The 17,679-nt window shown below is 37.4% G+C and overlaps 1 protein-coding gene across 13 annotated transcripts in view; it reads left to right on the top strand.

Moving 5' to 3' along the window:
* Positions 1–15,311, top strand: part of LOC133864644 (uncharacterized) — a 60,893-nt gene extending 45,582 nt beyond the window's left edge. For 4 of the 13 annotated variants that reach the window (XM_062301041.1, XM_062301036.1, XM_062301038.1 and 1 more), the window contains 3 exons: positions 8,140–8,252; positions 12,223–12,347; positions 14,866–15,311. In XM_062301041.1, the coding sequence (XP_062157025.1) occupies positions 8,140–8,252; positions 12,223–12,315 (206 nt within the window). In that variant the 3' untranslated portion in view covers positions 12,316–12,347; positions 14,866–15,311. Of the gene's footprint in view, positions 1–8,139; positions 8,253–12,222; positions 12,348–12,673; positions 12,757–14,248; positions 14,726–14,844 lie in introns of those variants that run through there. The other 9 variants (XR_009899539.1, XR_009899536.1, XR_009899538.1 and 6 more) reach the window with 9 other exon arrangements.
* Positions 15,312–17,679: the final 2,368 nt, after the last annotated feature.

Genomic DNA, 17,679 nt, shown 5'->3' with positions numbered 1-17,679 from the left:
TTTTCTTGTCTCTCCCATGGCTTCTTTTTTCTTCCCCTTAGTTCTCTTCTCTACTTCTCCCCCCTCCCTTTAACTTTTATTTTCAATTTCTGGTTGTTCTGCATCAATTTTGCAGGTTCCATTGTTTTCCATAACATTCGAGCGATCCACAAATTGGCCGTCCCCTGCCCTCAAATCATAGCGCCATCAATCTTTCACACCACTAAAACCTATCGTCTCCATCGTTCCCGGGCAACATACATGCATAATCTTTTCTTCTACCACCTAAACATCTAACCAAATACCCAATAGTTTGTTTCTGAGAACTTTAATTGTTAATTGCTTATTCAGCCAAAAAAAAAAAAAAATCCATTTCCAATAGCTAGCCTTTTATTAATTGTGGACCTTGCTTGGACCCATGGAAAGTTTGTTGGTCACCCTCTACACTTGGAGGACTGGCACTATTTGTTTGCATTTTGTCTATTTGGATTTTGACTGATTTTTTATTTTATTTTTAAAAAAAAGAGAGAAAATGAAATTAAATTAGAACTAATTAGCTTTAATTTTGTATTGGGCTTTAAATTGCAAGGTTTCTACTAGTCTCAGTTGGATTCATAGAAGAGTTACATTCATTTGTGTAGTGGTCATCTATTTCCTAGTTCTGCATCCCAATGTGTCATGGACCCCACCCAATTCGACACCTTTAGCAAACCATTGTAAAACCAATTGGAAAACCTCCATGGCCAAATGAGAAACTCCCAAGCCGTAGGTGTGTCCTTCGGGGCCAAGGTGGTGGTATAGGACATGGATACCACTATCAAAATCAAGATCTCCAAAATCATCTAGACCTGACGGTAGAACCACAGGACACATCAAAGTGGAGGCCCCTACTTTTGACGATCGTCTTCACACATGGGTTTTCACTAAGTGGTTGTGTGACACGGACCACTTTATTTAGTAGTACAATTTGTCAGAGACTAGGAGGGCCAAGGTTTGCTATGATGAAACTCATTGGGAGTGCTCAGCTTTTCAGGGAGAGTGTCGAGGAACTCCTCATTAGGAGGAATGGGCATCCTATCACTGACTGGGTTGAAATGAAGCTTAAATGTCAAGAGAAATATTTACCCTGGTCATATCAAGGCAACCTTTTGGACCCAATGGAACAATTTGAAGCAAGGAAATAGACCTGTCACCGACTACGTTACACAATTTGCTGAGTATAATATGAGGGGTGTTGTAGTCGAGGATGAAGCTATGAGGAGGGGACTTGTTCTCGGAGGTGTAACCGCCCTTGACCAAGTGTATGCCTTGGTCAGGATTATGAGTTGGTCACCAAAACCCAATTTACAAGGCACACTGACACCTAAAACACAACCACCAAGTTTCCACCTCGGGGTAGTAATTCCTTGCTAAGACCTCCTCCTTTGAAGCCCAATTCTAATGGTGCTCCGCTTGTTAAGGATGATGAAGGTAAGGGAGTAGCTAGTGAAACCCACAATATGCATTCTAGGGTTCAATGCTTCAAGTGTCAAGGTTTTGGTCATGTTGCCTCTAATTGTGCCAACAAGGCCCTTGTCATTGATGGGAAAGGGTATGTGAGTGAAGAAGACAGTGTTGAAAAACTGATCTATGAGCCTAACCCTAATGAGTTCAAGGACCTAGATGATGATTGCTCCGGTGATCCTAACCATCTAGGTTGCATTCGAGCTACTGCATTTCAGACAGGTCAGCTAGAGAGTGGCCTTGAAATACCCAGAGTGGGTGTGGTAACGTGTGCACATGAACAACCTAGAGAGGTTTCTCTGGTTTGTCAAGAGGAACCAACAAAAAAGATATTCTAGACTTTAGGGTCAAGTTATCTGGTATTCCTAACTACCTTATGATCGCATCAATAGGCCTATAGGCGCAAGTCCATTTGAAGTTGTTCATTGTTATAAGCCTAGGAGACCTTTTCTTGATGTCCTAGCATGTTAGCGTTTTTTAGTCAACCAATACATTTCCACGACATTTTCATGACTTGCATAATGAGATTAGTAAATAAATTTAAGCAACTAGTACCCAATATAAAATTGAAGCTGATTTTTGTGGGTCCCTCACTGATTTTCATATAGGGGATTATGTCATGGTTTGATCTCCACCTGGATCTGTTCGAAAATTGCAAGCTCATAGTGTCGGGCTTTTCAAAGTGTTGTAGTGGGTCAGACCAAAAGTGTATGTCATTGATGTTCCACCCGACCATGGTATTAGCTCCACATTTAATGTAGAGATTCAGGCGGGTTGGGAGTTCACAACTTCATCCAGTTTAATCAAGCTCTTCTGGGTAAATGGTTGTGGGGATACGGTAGGGAGAGAGAGGCTTTATGGCAATTGGTGATTGACGCAAAATTTAAGAGCCTAAAGGGTGAGTGGTTTTCAAAAGAGGTGTTGGGTTCTTATGGAGTAGGTGTGTGGAAACATATTAGGAGGGGATGGGAGAAGTTTTATAATTTTGTTCATTTTGAGGTGGGGGATGGGTCACTTATTAGTTTCTGGCATGATTGGTAGTGTGGGGATAGTTCTTTGAAGCAGTGCTTTCCAGTTTTGTTTAGTATTGTGGGAACAAAGATGCGATGGTGGATGATAACCTGGTCGTTCATAACGGAGTTATTCAATGGAATGTTATTTTTACAAGGCAAATCCAGGATTGGGAGATAGAGATGGTTCTTTCTTTCTTCGATCGGATTTACTCCTCTTATGTTCGATATGGAGAGGGTGACAAGTTAGTTTGGAACGCTTCTAAAAAAGGTTATTTTGAGATGAGCTCCTATTATGAAGTACTGATTAGAAGAAATGGCTTATCTTTTCCATGGAAGAGTATTTGGCGGGTTAAGGCTTCGACTAGGGTGGCTTTTTCTGTTTGGTCAACAACTTTGGGTAAAATTTTGACGCATGATAACTTGCGTAAGAGGAATATCGTAGTGATTAAGTGGTGTTGTATGTGTAAGAAGAATGGGGAGTCTATTGATCATTTGTTGCTTCACTGCAAAGTCGCCCGGGATCTTTGGAGTTACATTCTTGTCCTATTTGGGGTAGAGTGGGTGATGCCACGAACGGTGTTAGAGGTGTTGACTAGTTGGGGCGCGTCGGTTGGGTATGGTCGTGATAAAGAAGTTTGGCGGTTAGCTCCATTGTGTTTATTGTGGTGTATTTGGCGGGATTGGAATGCGCGGCTTTTTGAAGATGTAGAGACATCAATGGTGGAGCTAAGGAAGTGTTTGCTTAATATGTTGTATATTTGGATAGTGCCCCATCATTGCTTAAATGCTTTTACTTTTGTAGACTTTTTAAATTTATTCTCTTCTCGTCCCATTTAGGGGCTCTCTTGTATACTTTCCGTGTATAAGGATTGCGCCCCTCTACGCTTTTAATGAACTAAGTTACAATTACTTATCAAAAAAACATTTAATGTAGAGGATCTAGTTGCTTAGACAGGCCCATTGTTATCCCATCTGACCCTTTCAAGGAGCCTTCCCGTCCCCAATACCAATTCTATACCTGATCCCATACATTCATCCTTTCCACTAGCGCATAAAGAAAATATTGATGCTATTTTGGATGAGCAGGTTCTTTTTGCCAAGGATGGAGGAGTCCAACGTTTCCTAGTTTGTTGGAGGGGCCGACCAAACTCAAACCATGCATGGATTGCCAGGGACATGTTGCAGCAGCTTGATCCTAATCTGTGGGAGTATTACTAGAGCTACCAGGAGCTATACTCGACAGTGTCGACTTCTTCCCACTTTGGGAGAGTTGATGGGAACACCAGATACGGGCCAGTGATTACACATGTGTTTGGGCCCTGATATATTATATTCTTTTATTTTTCAGACGTTAATTTAGTTGGTCTTTCTGTTATTTCTGTGGGCTCTCAGCCCAAGTGTCACTAGGGTTAGGATTTAATTCTTAGTCTATTTAAGCATAATTTTGTATTGTAGTAAGTAGCCATTGAGGGATTAAAAATTTGGCTGACTGTATGTCGTCTTCTCCCTCTTTTCTTCTCTCTCTCCCGTGGCTTCTTTCTTCATCCCCTTTTACTTCTCTTCTCTGCTTCTCCCATCTCTCTTCAACTTTTCTTTTCAATTTTTAGTTGTCCTGCATCAATAAAAGGGGAAACTTAGGTACACGTGTAGTATACAAGAGAAACAGTTAGCTAAAAAAAAAAAAAATAGGTCAGGAAAATCAATCAAGCAAATTAGGATAGGTAAAGAATTTAGTTCCACCACCGTCCTCTCTTGGTCTTATAGGCTCCAAATCTTGCCTCAACAAATTTGCGTTGGCCTCTGCACCAATTTGATGTGAAAATGCGTTCCTTCATAGAGATCTAGAAGAAGAATATATGGAAGTTCTTCCTGGACTTGAATGTTCCTCTTCTATGGGTGATATACGGTATAAAACAATCTCTGAGAGCATCGTTTGAGGGGTTTTCCTGGGCTATGCAGAGATCTAATTACTAACAAAGTCAAGTTGATCATACACTTTTTATCAAACATTCCTATCAAGAAAAGGTAACAACTCTTATTGTGTATGTAGATAATATTGTAGTGACAGGAAATCATATGGAACTGATGGTGGAGGTACTGTTTGAGATCGGAAATGGTACGCTCATCACAGCCAGGTATCAAGATATCATCCACGACGACAATAAGAGCCTTGGACCCGCGAGCAGAGGTGTGGAGAAAGAAGTTGGAGTCAGCTGCACCTGCTATACCATACCAAGTGAAAGCTAGTCAAAGTAAAGAGCGAAAGCGATCGAACTAGGCACGGGGAGCTTGCTTGAGTCCATAAAGAGCTTTGCGAAGACGACAAACTTTGTTGGTGGCGGGAAACTTAAAATGATAATAGCGCCCCTTTATCAAGATAAAGCTTATCTAATACAACTGCAAGAAAACAACCTATCTTTAAAAAAGTGTCTTGCCGGGGTGGTGAGGAAATACATAACTTAAAAAATTCTCCTGCAAATGAATTTGAAATAAAAGACTTGGGCAGTTTGAAGTTTTTTTTTTTGCATTGAGGTAGTGAGGTCAAAACATGGTATATTTATATCCCAACGGAGTATATCCTTGATCTTTTCAAAGGAACATGGATGCTTGGATGTAAAGCCATTGATAATCTAGTGGAGGTAAATGTTAAGTTGGGTGAAAGTAGTGAGGGTCATTTGGTGGACAAAGGTAGATGGAAATGATTGGTTGGCAGGTTGATTTATTTGTCTCACAGTGGTCCTAATATTGCATATGTTATTGTGGTGAGTCAATTTATGCCTTCGCCGCGTGAATCTCATATGGAAGTAGTGTACTGGATTCTTTGCTACTTAAAAAAATCCTCAGCAGGTAAGGGAGTTGTTTCCTTAATAAAAAATCCTCAGCAGGTAAGGGAGTTGTTTCCTTAATATGATCACTTAAAAATAGAAGCCTGTACAGATGTAGATTGGGATGGATCTATTATGGATTGACATATTGCACATTTGTGAGGATAATTTGGTTACTTGGTGTAGGAAGAAACAATAAGTGGTTGCTAAATCCAGTGCAGAAGCAAAATTTAGAACCATGACTCATGGCGTGTGAAATGTTCTGGTTGAAGATAGTATTGAAAGAGCTTGGGTATGATTATGATTCCGTGAGACTGTATTGTGACAACAGAGTTGCGATTTACATTGCTCACAATCCAGTCCAACATTATCGGATTAAGCATGTCAAAATTAACCGACATTTTATTATAGAAAAAGTACGAGCGGGTATAATCTGCACATCATATGTGAAGGCAGGGGAACAACTTGCTGATATTTTAACTAAAGGAGTATCAAGTAGCACCTTTCATGCAATTTTAAGCAAGCTGGGCATGCAAGAGATGTTTGTCTCAGCTTGAGGAGGAGTATTGATATTTTTATTTTATGTTATTTTAGATTATAATATTGGGGGGTTGTTTATGAACGTTTACAATATGTAGTAACTATAAATAAAATATGAGCAGGAGGATAACCCTAATGCTCGTGTTATCTTCTCAGACTCTTTGCCTGCTGACTTTTGTTTTGTTTTCACTCTTTTCTTCCAACTACATATGCATCCTGTGGGTTTTGAACTCTCGATTCCACTCTCTATCTACCCTAAAGGGGGGAAAGGAATTGCTGAGGGGATATGTTAGATAAATTACCAGCTTGACCTTGAGAAAAGTTATATACATACACACACACACACACACATATCTTGTATAATAAATGTAATCAGTTAGAAAAAGGGATGTTCCTAACTTATATAAGTCCTGAAAACATGGCTAACTAATAAAATGGATTTTAATTGAGTTCAGTTAAAAATAACATAAATTATTGGCTACTTCTGCAAACTTGCAAAATAGCTTAAATTTAGCTAGAAAATAATATTCCTTTTCATGTACAGCTGACATAGGTTGGACTGCAAGATCTACATCCGTAGTTTTTCTCTTGCTCGTCATATTTATGCCCGCTTGTATATTGTTAGCATGTCCAAAATTTAAAAATTTATTCTTAAATCATGGGTAGGTTGAAGATGCATCCAAATTATTTCCAGGCGTGTTATAGGTGTGTCCTTGTTTTTAGAGCACTAGCAGCAGATTCCCAACCATTTTCCCTATATTTAGGGAACAAAACTACTTTTTGTTTCCCTATAAGAGAACACCTCACAATATATTCTCTTACATTTTCCTATATCAATTAAATATTATTTTTTTTATTATTTTTCTCTCTTCCCTATATCAATTAAATATACTTTTTTTATATTAAAATAATACATAGGGAATGAATAGTAGACATGTATGCATAGGGAATTACTATTCATTCTCAACCCCCTTATCTAAATATAGGGCATCTACTGTGGGAGGTTTTTTGATGTTTTCATGAAATTTTCCCTAAATATAGGGAAGGGAACCAATATAAGGTAACTGCTACTAGTGCTCTTAGAGAAGTGCCCAACACCACCATGACACTTGTAGAACTGTGTTGATGCTCTGGAAATGCAAAAACTCACTCATAATGTGTAAAAGAGAAAAGTGCTTACTTATAAAATAAAAAACGATCCAAAAGTTCTTCCTCTAAAGCAAATGTAACCTACACATTCCTACAGGATGAAATCCTTGAGCTCACCCTTTGCCCTTGATGTATAGATACCATGCAACAAACTGTCTTAAGAAGATATTATTTAACTTGTGAACTCTTTATACTCTCAAACTGTTCTGGGCATAATAACATATCCAATCCCTACCCTCCCCTCAGCGAAGGCATATCATTCTCATCCAAACTTGATTGGGGTGTAGGAGCCACCCAATAAACCTGTCCCTATTATGTTTTTAAGTAGACTATTGTACTATGTGTATATATTCTTGGTGAACTAGCTATAGTAGGCTATACGATTTGTTATGGCCTCCCTTTTCCTGAATCCCTCCTCTCCCATGGGATGAATCAAGACTTAACCGTTTCTAAAAGGGAAGAGGTACCAATAGGGTACAAGGTCTGATACATAGCACAGTGTTCTACTATATTTGGTTGTGCTCTGTGCTGCTATAAATGCATATATTGAGTTAAGCTTCGTCATTCCTTCACTCTGAAGTTTCTTGACCAATGCTCCTTCGACCAACATATATAATATCTGAAATTGAGAATGATATGAAGTTGTTATTCATGATTCTCTTCTGGACAACTTCTGGACATTTCCTTTTCTGTTTTCAAATAAACTTTGTGAGTATATGCTGCTGCATTGTATATATATGGATGGACTAGTAGGCATCCATGTTAAATTTATACTAGATCTTCTTTGCCCATGGCATTCCCATTGAAGAAATTATCTTCGTATGGCATATGAATTTGGATTGGACATTTTGGATTCTGAATAAGTGATACTTTTGGGAACAACTGATATTTGACCTTGGGTTGATGTGTATGTGCGTATAGCACTCCACCTCTCCACTCCGAAGCCATTCAAATTCCCTTACCAATGTTCTATATAACTGAATGTATCACATTTTGACTTTTGATTTTTTTTTTTTTTTTTTGTATATTTATGATCCATCTTGTTGTTTTAACTAGAAGATTTTAAGAATATGTCTGCTTGGCATGCTTTAACAAATTATGGTTTAATTTACCAACTTGATATTGTGCAGTTTTAGCTATCGTTTTGGTTGGTTTACTCTATGGTTTCTTCATAGCGATAATATGCGGACAGAGGATCAATGAACGCCATTACCATGTTCTTGCCAAACAAGAACTAACAAAGGTCTGATATCTCATTCTTAGAGAATATAACAGTTTGTCAAATCATTCATTTTGAAGTTTTCTTGTTGAATAACATGTTAGTAAAACCTATGAAATAAACTGGAGTATTTCTTTTCTTTTCCTTTTTCTTTCTGACATCCTTTGTTTTTTGTTGTTTGTGTTTTTTTTTTTAAATTACATGTTAATTGTCTTTTTGCATATAGGCCCAATTTTTCATTTTTTGGGCTGTTCTATCTGTTAGGATTTCTTATTTACCTACTACCAAGATGGGACACTAGTTAATTTCTTCTCCCCCTTCTTCTTTTGGCCTCATAATGACTAAGTTTAAGAAAATGATGGAGGATCTAATTAGTGTGCCCTTTTGGGGACTCAACCCTGGTTCAAATGGTATATGCATACTTCAAACGTAGAATGTGATTCTCTAAAATTTGGGGTTCATTTGCTCAGAAAGATGAGATTCATGATGATATGAGCATTATCTTATTGTTCTTTTTATTTATAATTATCATATTTATTTTACTACAGTTAAGCAAGCAATCTGTCATTATATTCTAGTTTCCTGCACTAAATCTATAGTTGTGTTGATCAATGGGTTTTAAGTTATGTACAAATTCTTCATTCATCATATGGACGTCTCCAGTTCATTAATCCATCAAGTTCTAGCTCTCAACAATTTTAGTAATAGTTTGATCGTTTACTTTTACTTATCAAAAAATTAATAAAAAAATTTGGAAAAATTACAGTTTAGCCCCCCAAATTACCACCCGTTTTGCGGATGGCCCCCTAAACTGCCAACACTCCGACTCCGGCCTACCAAACTACCAAAGCCTTTGAAAAAGACCCCATTTGGCAAAATATCTCCATATTACCCCTGCCATGTGTCATTTTTCAATTAAAAAATAATAAATTAAAAATTAAAAATTAAAAAAATTAAAAACTAAAATTTTATTTTTATTATTTAAAAAAAAAAAAAAATAGAAAATATGGGTTTTTGGGGTAGCTGCCAAGCCACCGCCTTGAGGAGGGGGGTGGCCGTGCGCCAACCCTCTAGCCCTAAAGGTGGCTTTCGGGCCACCCCAAATGGATTTCGAGGTGACTCGTAAGCCACCCCTAGGGCTCGGGAGGTGGCATGCGGCCACCCCCGGTCACTGGAGATAGCTGCGCGGCCACCCCTGGCCCCAAGGGTCGCCGTGCGCCAACCCTCGAGCCCTAGGGGTGGCTTTCGGGCCACCCCGAAATCCATTTGGGGTGGCTTTCGGGCCACCCCGAAATCCATTTGGGGTGGCTTGAAAAGCCACCCCTAGGGCTCGGTGGGTGGCACGTCGCCACTCCCAACCACTGGGGGTAGTCACACGACCATTTGGGGTGGCCCGAAAAGCCACCCCTAAGGCTCGGTGGGTGGCGCGCAGCCGCTCCTGGCCACCAGGGGTAGCGGCCACCCCCCTTCCCATGGGGGTGGCTCGGCAGCCACCCCAAAAACCCATATTTTCTATTTTTTTTAAAAAAATAAAATAAAATAAAATTTTAGTTTTTTCTTTATTTTTTAATTGAAAAATGACACGTGGCAAGGGTAATATGGAGATATTTCGCCAAATGGGGCCTTTTTCAAAGGCTTTGGTAGTTTGGTAAGCCGGAGTCGGAGTGTTGGCAGTTTACGGGGCTATCCGCAAAACGGGTGGTAATTTGGGGGGCTAAACTGTAATTTTCCCAAAAAATTTAGTAATAGCTATAGATTTTCCACATTCTCCCATAAAACAATTCTACCTTTGATGGGACGCAACTATGTACAGATGCCATGGTTCAAAACAATTGAAGAATTTGGTATATTGAAGATGCTGAAGTTGATTTGCAGATCAAGTTAATGGGGAAATTGTTTTGCTTCTTAGGTCTCACCAACTTAAGAAATTATTAGACTTGTGGCGTGACTTTAATGTTTTATTCACAAATCCCCATGTGCTTTTGATTTTTAAAATGTGCCACATTCAGTAGATAAGTTACTCCATGCAATAATGCTGAATTTTAGGACCATATACAGAATCTAGATCTCTCTCTTAAGGCCATGGCAACACAAGACTAGCTAAAGGCATTTTTATGTAGCAGACAAGACAGATTTCCATATAATCTGATCATATTCCTGGTCTGAGTTTGGCTGATGCAGCCAAAGGTGGTTGCTTTGATGTATTCTTGACGGAGTGCTGAAGTTCTCAGCAAAGCAAGAATGGAGGGAACAAGTTGCCATTTCTTAATGGAGAGATTGATTTTCCTTAATACAGCAGAGCCTTAGTCTCCGAAAAAGCATATAAAGGGAACAAAGGCCTCAGCGTTTACATAAGGATTTCAATAGTGAAAATAACCTTCTTCTAGAAGAAGCTTATTGCCCAATTTTGTTGTTACGTAATATAATTTATTAAAATGAGTAAAAGAAGAGGCTCTCCTTAGAAAGGGAGTATACAAGAGTAAGAAGAGGGAAGAAAAGAAAAGGAGAAGACAAAAATGGAAAAATGAGAAAGATTAAAGGTGCTTCTCATCTTTTTATAGATTTAAAAACTATACCGTAGTCCAAAATTATGTTTACTAAGCAGTAATTGGCATTAATGTTTTAATTAATACGTAATACTTGGTAAATATCAAGACTCTTGAGTTTGACTATGACCTAGCTAATGCATCGGATTTTGACATACTTTACACTCCTTTTTAATTGTCATTTGGACTGCTAAACATAATGCATGGAATCTTCTATTAGGTGTTTTTCTTCCCTTAATTTGAGCCACTTTAGGCAAATTATCAGAGGACATGATGTGTAAGGACAAAACCAGGATGTTCATCTAGAGGGGTCGGATATTATTCTTAAATAAAATATAAAAATATATTTGCTAACAATTAATTTATGATTAAATCTTCAAGTGTTTATAGAAACACATGTTTTATGTAGATTATAAAATGCATTTTAATACATGACATTGTTAAAGAGATAGATTATACAAGATTATTAATTCTATCACTTTTTTTTCTACGCAATGCATTTGAGATGGTAGAGAGGATGATTACAACTTCAAAGATGTACAACTATCCAAACAATTTCTTAAAAAATCTTGCATGGTTTGGTGTTGGGGAAGGTCTGTAACAGCTTATATAGTGACTGCTGCGAAATTGTGGAGTCACAGTGGCTTGTTGGAATTGTTCTAGTGAGGATGTTGAGTGGGTCCCACTTTTTATGTATATGATGATTCTGGGGTCAATTTTCCCATCTGAATTTGCTTCTGCTGTTGTGGAGACCGGAGGAGAGGATGGTATTTAGGTGGAGGAGAGGATGATGTTTGGGTGGACCATTTTAGTTACTCTCAGTTACATGTTCTTTCAAGGTGGTCTCTTGGATAGTACAATTTCTAACTTTCCCATTTAAGTATAGTCCTGAAGAATAAAAATATTTACTATGTGTTGTTTGTTTGTTTTAGTAGTTGTCCTAGTTAATGTTGAAAATAGTTTGTATCAAATGTTTACTTATGTTGATAACAGCTGAGGTTTGAGGTTCTGCTGTTGGATATGATGGCTGAATGTTTTAAGTTACTACTTAAGCGAAGTGCTGAGTACGCCAATAGTCTTTATGATGCCTGGGATAATGATAATAATCCAGCAAATTGAACTAAATATTTCTGAAGTAAGGCCTTTTGGGAACAAAGCCATAAGAAATAAGATAGAATTCAAGGTAAATACCTGACCTCCATAGTGGGGGTTAGCTCTCTTTCTGATTTTACATTAGGCAGCTTTGGACGAACTTTTGAAAGTCTCACTTATTACTAAAACAAGCATCCTCTTTGTGCTTTGAATTTATGATGTTAACATGCAAAGTTTATTCATACCCATTTGTAATTGAGTGATACTCATTAGAAGTTTAACTGAAAATTTATCTCTAAGCGTTGACCTTGATATGTCATTTGTACTTGTGGGTTTTGGGTAATGTTCAAAATTAGGAGTACGTGGTAGAAGACCGAGAAGATAATAGGAATGTCCCCGAACTCGATCCCAGCCATGTGACAGAGCTCAGGATGTTGGGCCTCTACTAATTTGGAAGTCAATATGTCCGTTTAATTTTCTGGTGAGCCTCTCTCTCTCTCTCTCTCTCTCTGAAATAAAAAAATAAATCAAGGATAATATCAAGTTCAAAGATTTTTTCTTTTGCTAAGTTTCATTTGGGCCTGCAATTTTTTTAATCTGCTGAGAGTTTGATTTTGCATTTATACACTTGTCTCCATAGTTGACTCTTCTCTCTCTCTCTCTCTCTCTCTCTCTCTCTCTCTCTGAAATAAAAAAATAAATCAAGCATAATATAGAGTTCAAAGATTTGTTCTTTTGCTAAGTTTCATTTGGGCCTTTTTAATCTGCTGAGAGTTTGATTTTGCATTTATATACTTGTCTCCATAGTTGACTCTTTGTCTCAAAGTGGGGAACAAATGCAAAAGAAAGAAATTCTGCTTTTGTGTGTCTCTTGCAGATTGTCAGAGTGAGTAAGAATTCTCAGGCATAGTTTTATATTCAGAAATTGAACTACATGTTTCCCTTTGATTATTCATGATATTGATATTTTCCCATTTCCATTTATTTTTGCATTATCAGTCATACTTGCATTAAATTAAGCACCCTGTACTTTTGCAGAGTGAAAACAGAGAAGGAAATGAATTCATTTGCTTTGATTGTTATCTGCATTCGTTCAAATAACTTATTACTTTATTATTACAATATTGCCGGATGTGTTCAAAGAAAAGCATTTGGTGTTAGTTTAAAAGAGTTAGCTGAAGACTTAGTCGTGATGATTGTGGAATTGATGCTGGTGAAGTCAATTTCTCAGGACAAGTGATGAGGAACATTTATTTTCCCGTATGTTCCAACTAAGCCAAATAAACCTACTTAAGCCAAATAAAGCTCCACTCTCAACTAATTTGTCTGGGCTTCCTGATGTATCTTATCCATCTCAACACCAATTCCAGGTGGCAACTTTACAAACCAAAGAAAAAAAAAATAAAGGTCTTAAATCATTGAAAGCAGTTAAACTCAGAAAGTAAACTAATAACTAATATCTGCTTTACTATCTCTTCCACCATCACCCTTCTGCCCTTCTCTCTCTCTCTCTCTCTCTCTCACACACACACACACGCCTGCGCGCGCCCGCACCTGCGCACACAAAAGGAGATATCATCATACACCTTGGATTCAACCTAAATTACTTTCTTTGCATTTTTTCGGATAACTTTTCATATTTAATCTTCTGTCAAGGCACTTCCTTTCCAACTTCATTATTCCACTCCCTATCCACACCTGTTGCTTTGACCCTCATGTTTCTTTGGGAAGTGGTCTGTACCCCAGGGGATAGCAACTGTTTATTAACAACACAGGACTCTGCTGAGTGGTAACATGATGTATAGAGTCTGAAACCTGGCCAGTGCTGGAAGGTTGGAAGGAGAAGTGTTACAAGATGCTTTTAAGATCTCCCCCCATCCCTCTCTCCTCCTCCTTTCAGACCTCTCTCTCCTCCTCCTTTCAGACATGCACAGACACATAGGCAGAGATACATATCTATAATTTATTTGTTATGCGGAAGATATATGTATTAATACATGTATATGTATATTCAATATTCATTTGTGCTGAAATAGGGTATAGACGCCATAAACATATAGATTCAACCTAAAACCCTCTTTCCAGAAGACTGATTGCATTACTAGATGGACCTGCACCGTTGTTTCCATATGTGGGAAGCATTACTTTCGTCAAGCATTCTGCTCGAATATAGAATCAATAACTTGGGAGTTCAAGCCACAATTTACTGAAAGAGAGCCTCTGTTTCACTCTCATAAAGAAGAAAAGAGAATAAAATGGCTAAAAATTCTTAATCAACCAATGTTTGCAAACTTTCAGATGCCTTTTTCTGCAAATATGCCCCAATGAAGAAGTGTGTTATTTAGGAAGTCTGAAATTCACTGATTTTTTTCTTTTTTTCAGGGTTTGCTGTGCTATGGCTAGGGATACTTGAGAGTGAAAGCCTACATATTCTTGTTGCATTAACCCAATACCACCTCCTAGACTGACGTATAACTTTTTGCGTGCACTCTCTCCATGAATATATAGTCTCTTCAATTACTTATCAAAAAAATATATAGTCTCTGCAATCCTGTCATTCTTTTGGATCCTGGTGTCATTGAAGCAGGGAATTCATACTCTCCTTGCTAAGTATTTGATAAGAATATCAACATCATCCCTCTTGTCCAACTGCACATCTCGCTCTAAAAGTTTGTATACCTGTATGCATCATGTAATGTATGTACACTCCCACTCTTGTTTGTCCTCCGGGGTCTGATAACATATTTATTTACTACTGAAATATGCTGTGTATATTTTGTGCTTGATTCTATCTACTCTTATTCGTTGGAATCTTTTGTTATTCCTGATTTAGGAATGGTGCTGATGAAGCTTCTAAAATACCAGATTCTTTTTCTTTTGCTTACGCCATGTTTTTATTTTGCAATATCCAAATCATTTGGTTGGAGAGGCTTAGGGGTTGGGTTTATTTATTTATTTGTCTATTTTCCTTTTCAAAGAGATGTTCACAGGTTGTTCAGTTTCAGGAGGAAAATGGAAATGATGAGTTCCGCTATACGTTAGCAGGGGGAATGATGAGTTATGCTATACAGTGCAAGTGTTCGGGCAGGTGGGTTCTATATGGGCTCTCCCACAACTGCATACCCAAATTGCAAGTAATATGAGTAGGCAATTGCATTGGATCAATCTCACCCTCGAAGACTTTTTATTCTCACTTTTTTTCTGCAGCTTCTCTTTGCCGTTTCTCTTTCTCATAGCTACTTAGATTATATATATATTGTTGATTTTTAGTACGAGCCAAATTCTGAAAAATGATTTCAGTTGAGAACATTTTACGTTGAAACAAACAAGGCCTAAAGTAAGACGAGTTCAAACAAACTTGTTCTTTATTTTTGGGCAAGTGCTGCTTTAGCGTTCCAGTGCAATTGGCCTTTTAAATTTAAGAAGCTACCACCAATTTGTTGCATACCTTGAAAGCATATAATTGAGACTCAAAGATGAAATGGTTTTTATTTTAAAAAATGATTAAATACATATTTGGTACTTGTGGTTTAAAAATTTTATTTTTTGGTACCTCAATTTCAATTCGCATCACAAATGATATTTGGATTTTGGGAAAAAACAGATTTAGTACCTCCGTCTATTTTTTGGTCTAATATTAGAGGGTTTGCTGCTTGTCAACTCTCAGGGGTTAACATATAGCACAATATATAAAAAAATAACAAGGTTGGGGAGGCTCAGCCACCCCTATGGTCAAAAGGAAAAAAAAAAAAAAAAAAAAAAAAAAAAAAAAAAAAAAAACCAAACGGGAGAGTTTTGGCCTTAGGACCCCAGGCCGGCCTGTTTAGGGGTGGCCAAACCACCTCCAATGGTCGGCCAAGGGTCGGCCGCCACTTTTTTTAAAAAAAATAATAGAAAAAAAAAATTAAAGTTTTTAATATTTTTATTTTTTTAAGTTTTATTAATTTTTAAAGATTTTTATTTTCTATTTTTTATTTTGTTTTTATGTTGTGCCACGTGTCAACCCACATGTGGCAAACCGTTAAATATTGGATGGAAAAATAGACAGAGGTACCAAGTTCGTCTTTTTTCAAAATTCAAGTACCATCTATGATGCGAATTGAAACTGGGGTACCAAAAAATAAAATTTTTAAACCACAAGTACCAAATAATTGGGGGAAAAAGACTTGCTGATGAATCATAGCATATAAATAAAGCTTCTAAAATTGATTCAGAATTGTTCTTAACACCTTTTGTCTTTAATAGATTGATTTGTCAAAGTTGTCCTTGTTCCCTCTGTAAAAGATATCACTACCAACCATCTCCGCCTTCAAAACCTAGAACATAAAATAAAAATAAAAAAAAAATAAAAAAAAATAAAAAAAAAAAAGACTTGAAGGTTTTTGTAAAAAAAGCATAATTCAAGCTAGTAGGAGAACATTGAACAAAATTATTTCAAAACTTTGTACCAAACAAGCAATATTATAAAACATAAGAGAATAAACATTGAGACTCCCTCCCCCTAACACTAGTCATTCCACCTCTTAACTTGTTCTCACCAACATCCTTTTAAATACTCTTCCCCTTTTTACTCTGCGGCTTCACATATTACACTCCGTATACTGGGGTTGTGCATGACCAACCTTGAACAATATTTTCTCAACCATGTTATCTTTCATCTCTTTAAACTATTAATTACTCAAACACATGCTCAAACTTTTCTCATACACGCAAGTGTAAAAGCAGTTCTCTTTCTCATTTCTTGCTTTTAAAAAAAATGAATAAATAAATAAATAATAATCTTATTTCAATGAAAATCTTTATTTATATAATTTTTCATATAACAATATCCCTTTTAGAAAGTAAGAAACAATTTAGTAAAAAAAAAAATCCATACATGCGATAAGAATATCATTGACTAGAAAATCTTGGTATGCCCCCATTTGGTTACCTTTCTTTAAATAATTACTACAAAAGCCTTCTGCACAAATACACAGTGATCAGAAGTAGTTCTATTATACTTAGGCTCAACCATAAAGGAATCAAATTTCTTATACCACTATCCCGGTGCCTACTTGAATACATACAAGCTCTATTTCAACCGACACACTAGAATTTTCTTGCCTTTAGCTGTGAACCCCTATAGTTGCTCCATATAGATTCTCTCCTCCAAGTTACCATGGAGGAAACCAGTCTTCATTTGATCTCCAAATTCATATTGGCAACCAATCCTAGAACAACTGTGATAGAAGACATCTTTACCACGGGTGAAAAAATTTCTTCAAAATCAATATCCTTTTTTTGATCGAACCCCTTTACAACGAGTCGCGCCTTGTACCTTGGTAGTGATCTGTTTGATTCAATATTGCATCTGAACACCCATTTATTCTAAGTGCTCTCTTGCCCTTAGGCAGCTCCACTAAATCATATGTGTCTCATGCAAGGATATCATCTCTCCATGCATGGCTTATAGCTACTGATTTTTCTAGTCATGTAGCATAACGTCTTGGTAACTTTCTGACTCTCCCCCATCAGAAAACCACACATACTCATTAACTGAATATCTCCTAGAAGGCTAGCGCTCTTTGGTAGATCTTCTCAACTGAATCTCAGCAAATGGTTCTGAAGAAGCTTGCCCTAGGTGCTCTTCTGACTCCACATTATCAACTGCGGGCTCGCCATTTCCACCAACTGTATCAACTTGCTCTTCTTATACATCTCTCCTGTGGTCATCATACGTCACACAAGAAAGAACAACTGGACCCAAATCAATACGGTATTCACTGAGAGACTCCACCTTTTTAGTCTGATCCAAGTCTACAATAGTTTGATCT

The sequence above is a fragment of the Alnus glutinosa genome, chromosome 3 (genome assembly GCF_958979055.1).
Source record: "Alnus glutinosa chromosome 3, dhAlnGlut1.1, whole genome shotgun sequence".
Lineage (NCBI taxonomy): Eukaryota > Viridiplantae > Streptophyta > Magnoliopsida > Fagales > Betulaceae > Alnus > Alnus glutinosa.
This window is presented reverse-complemented; position numbering and strand designations above follow the sequence as displayed.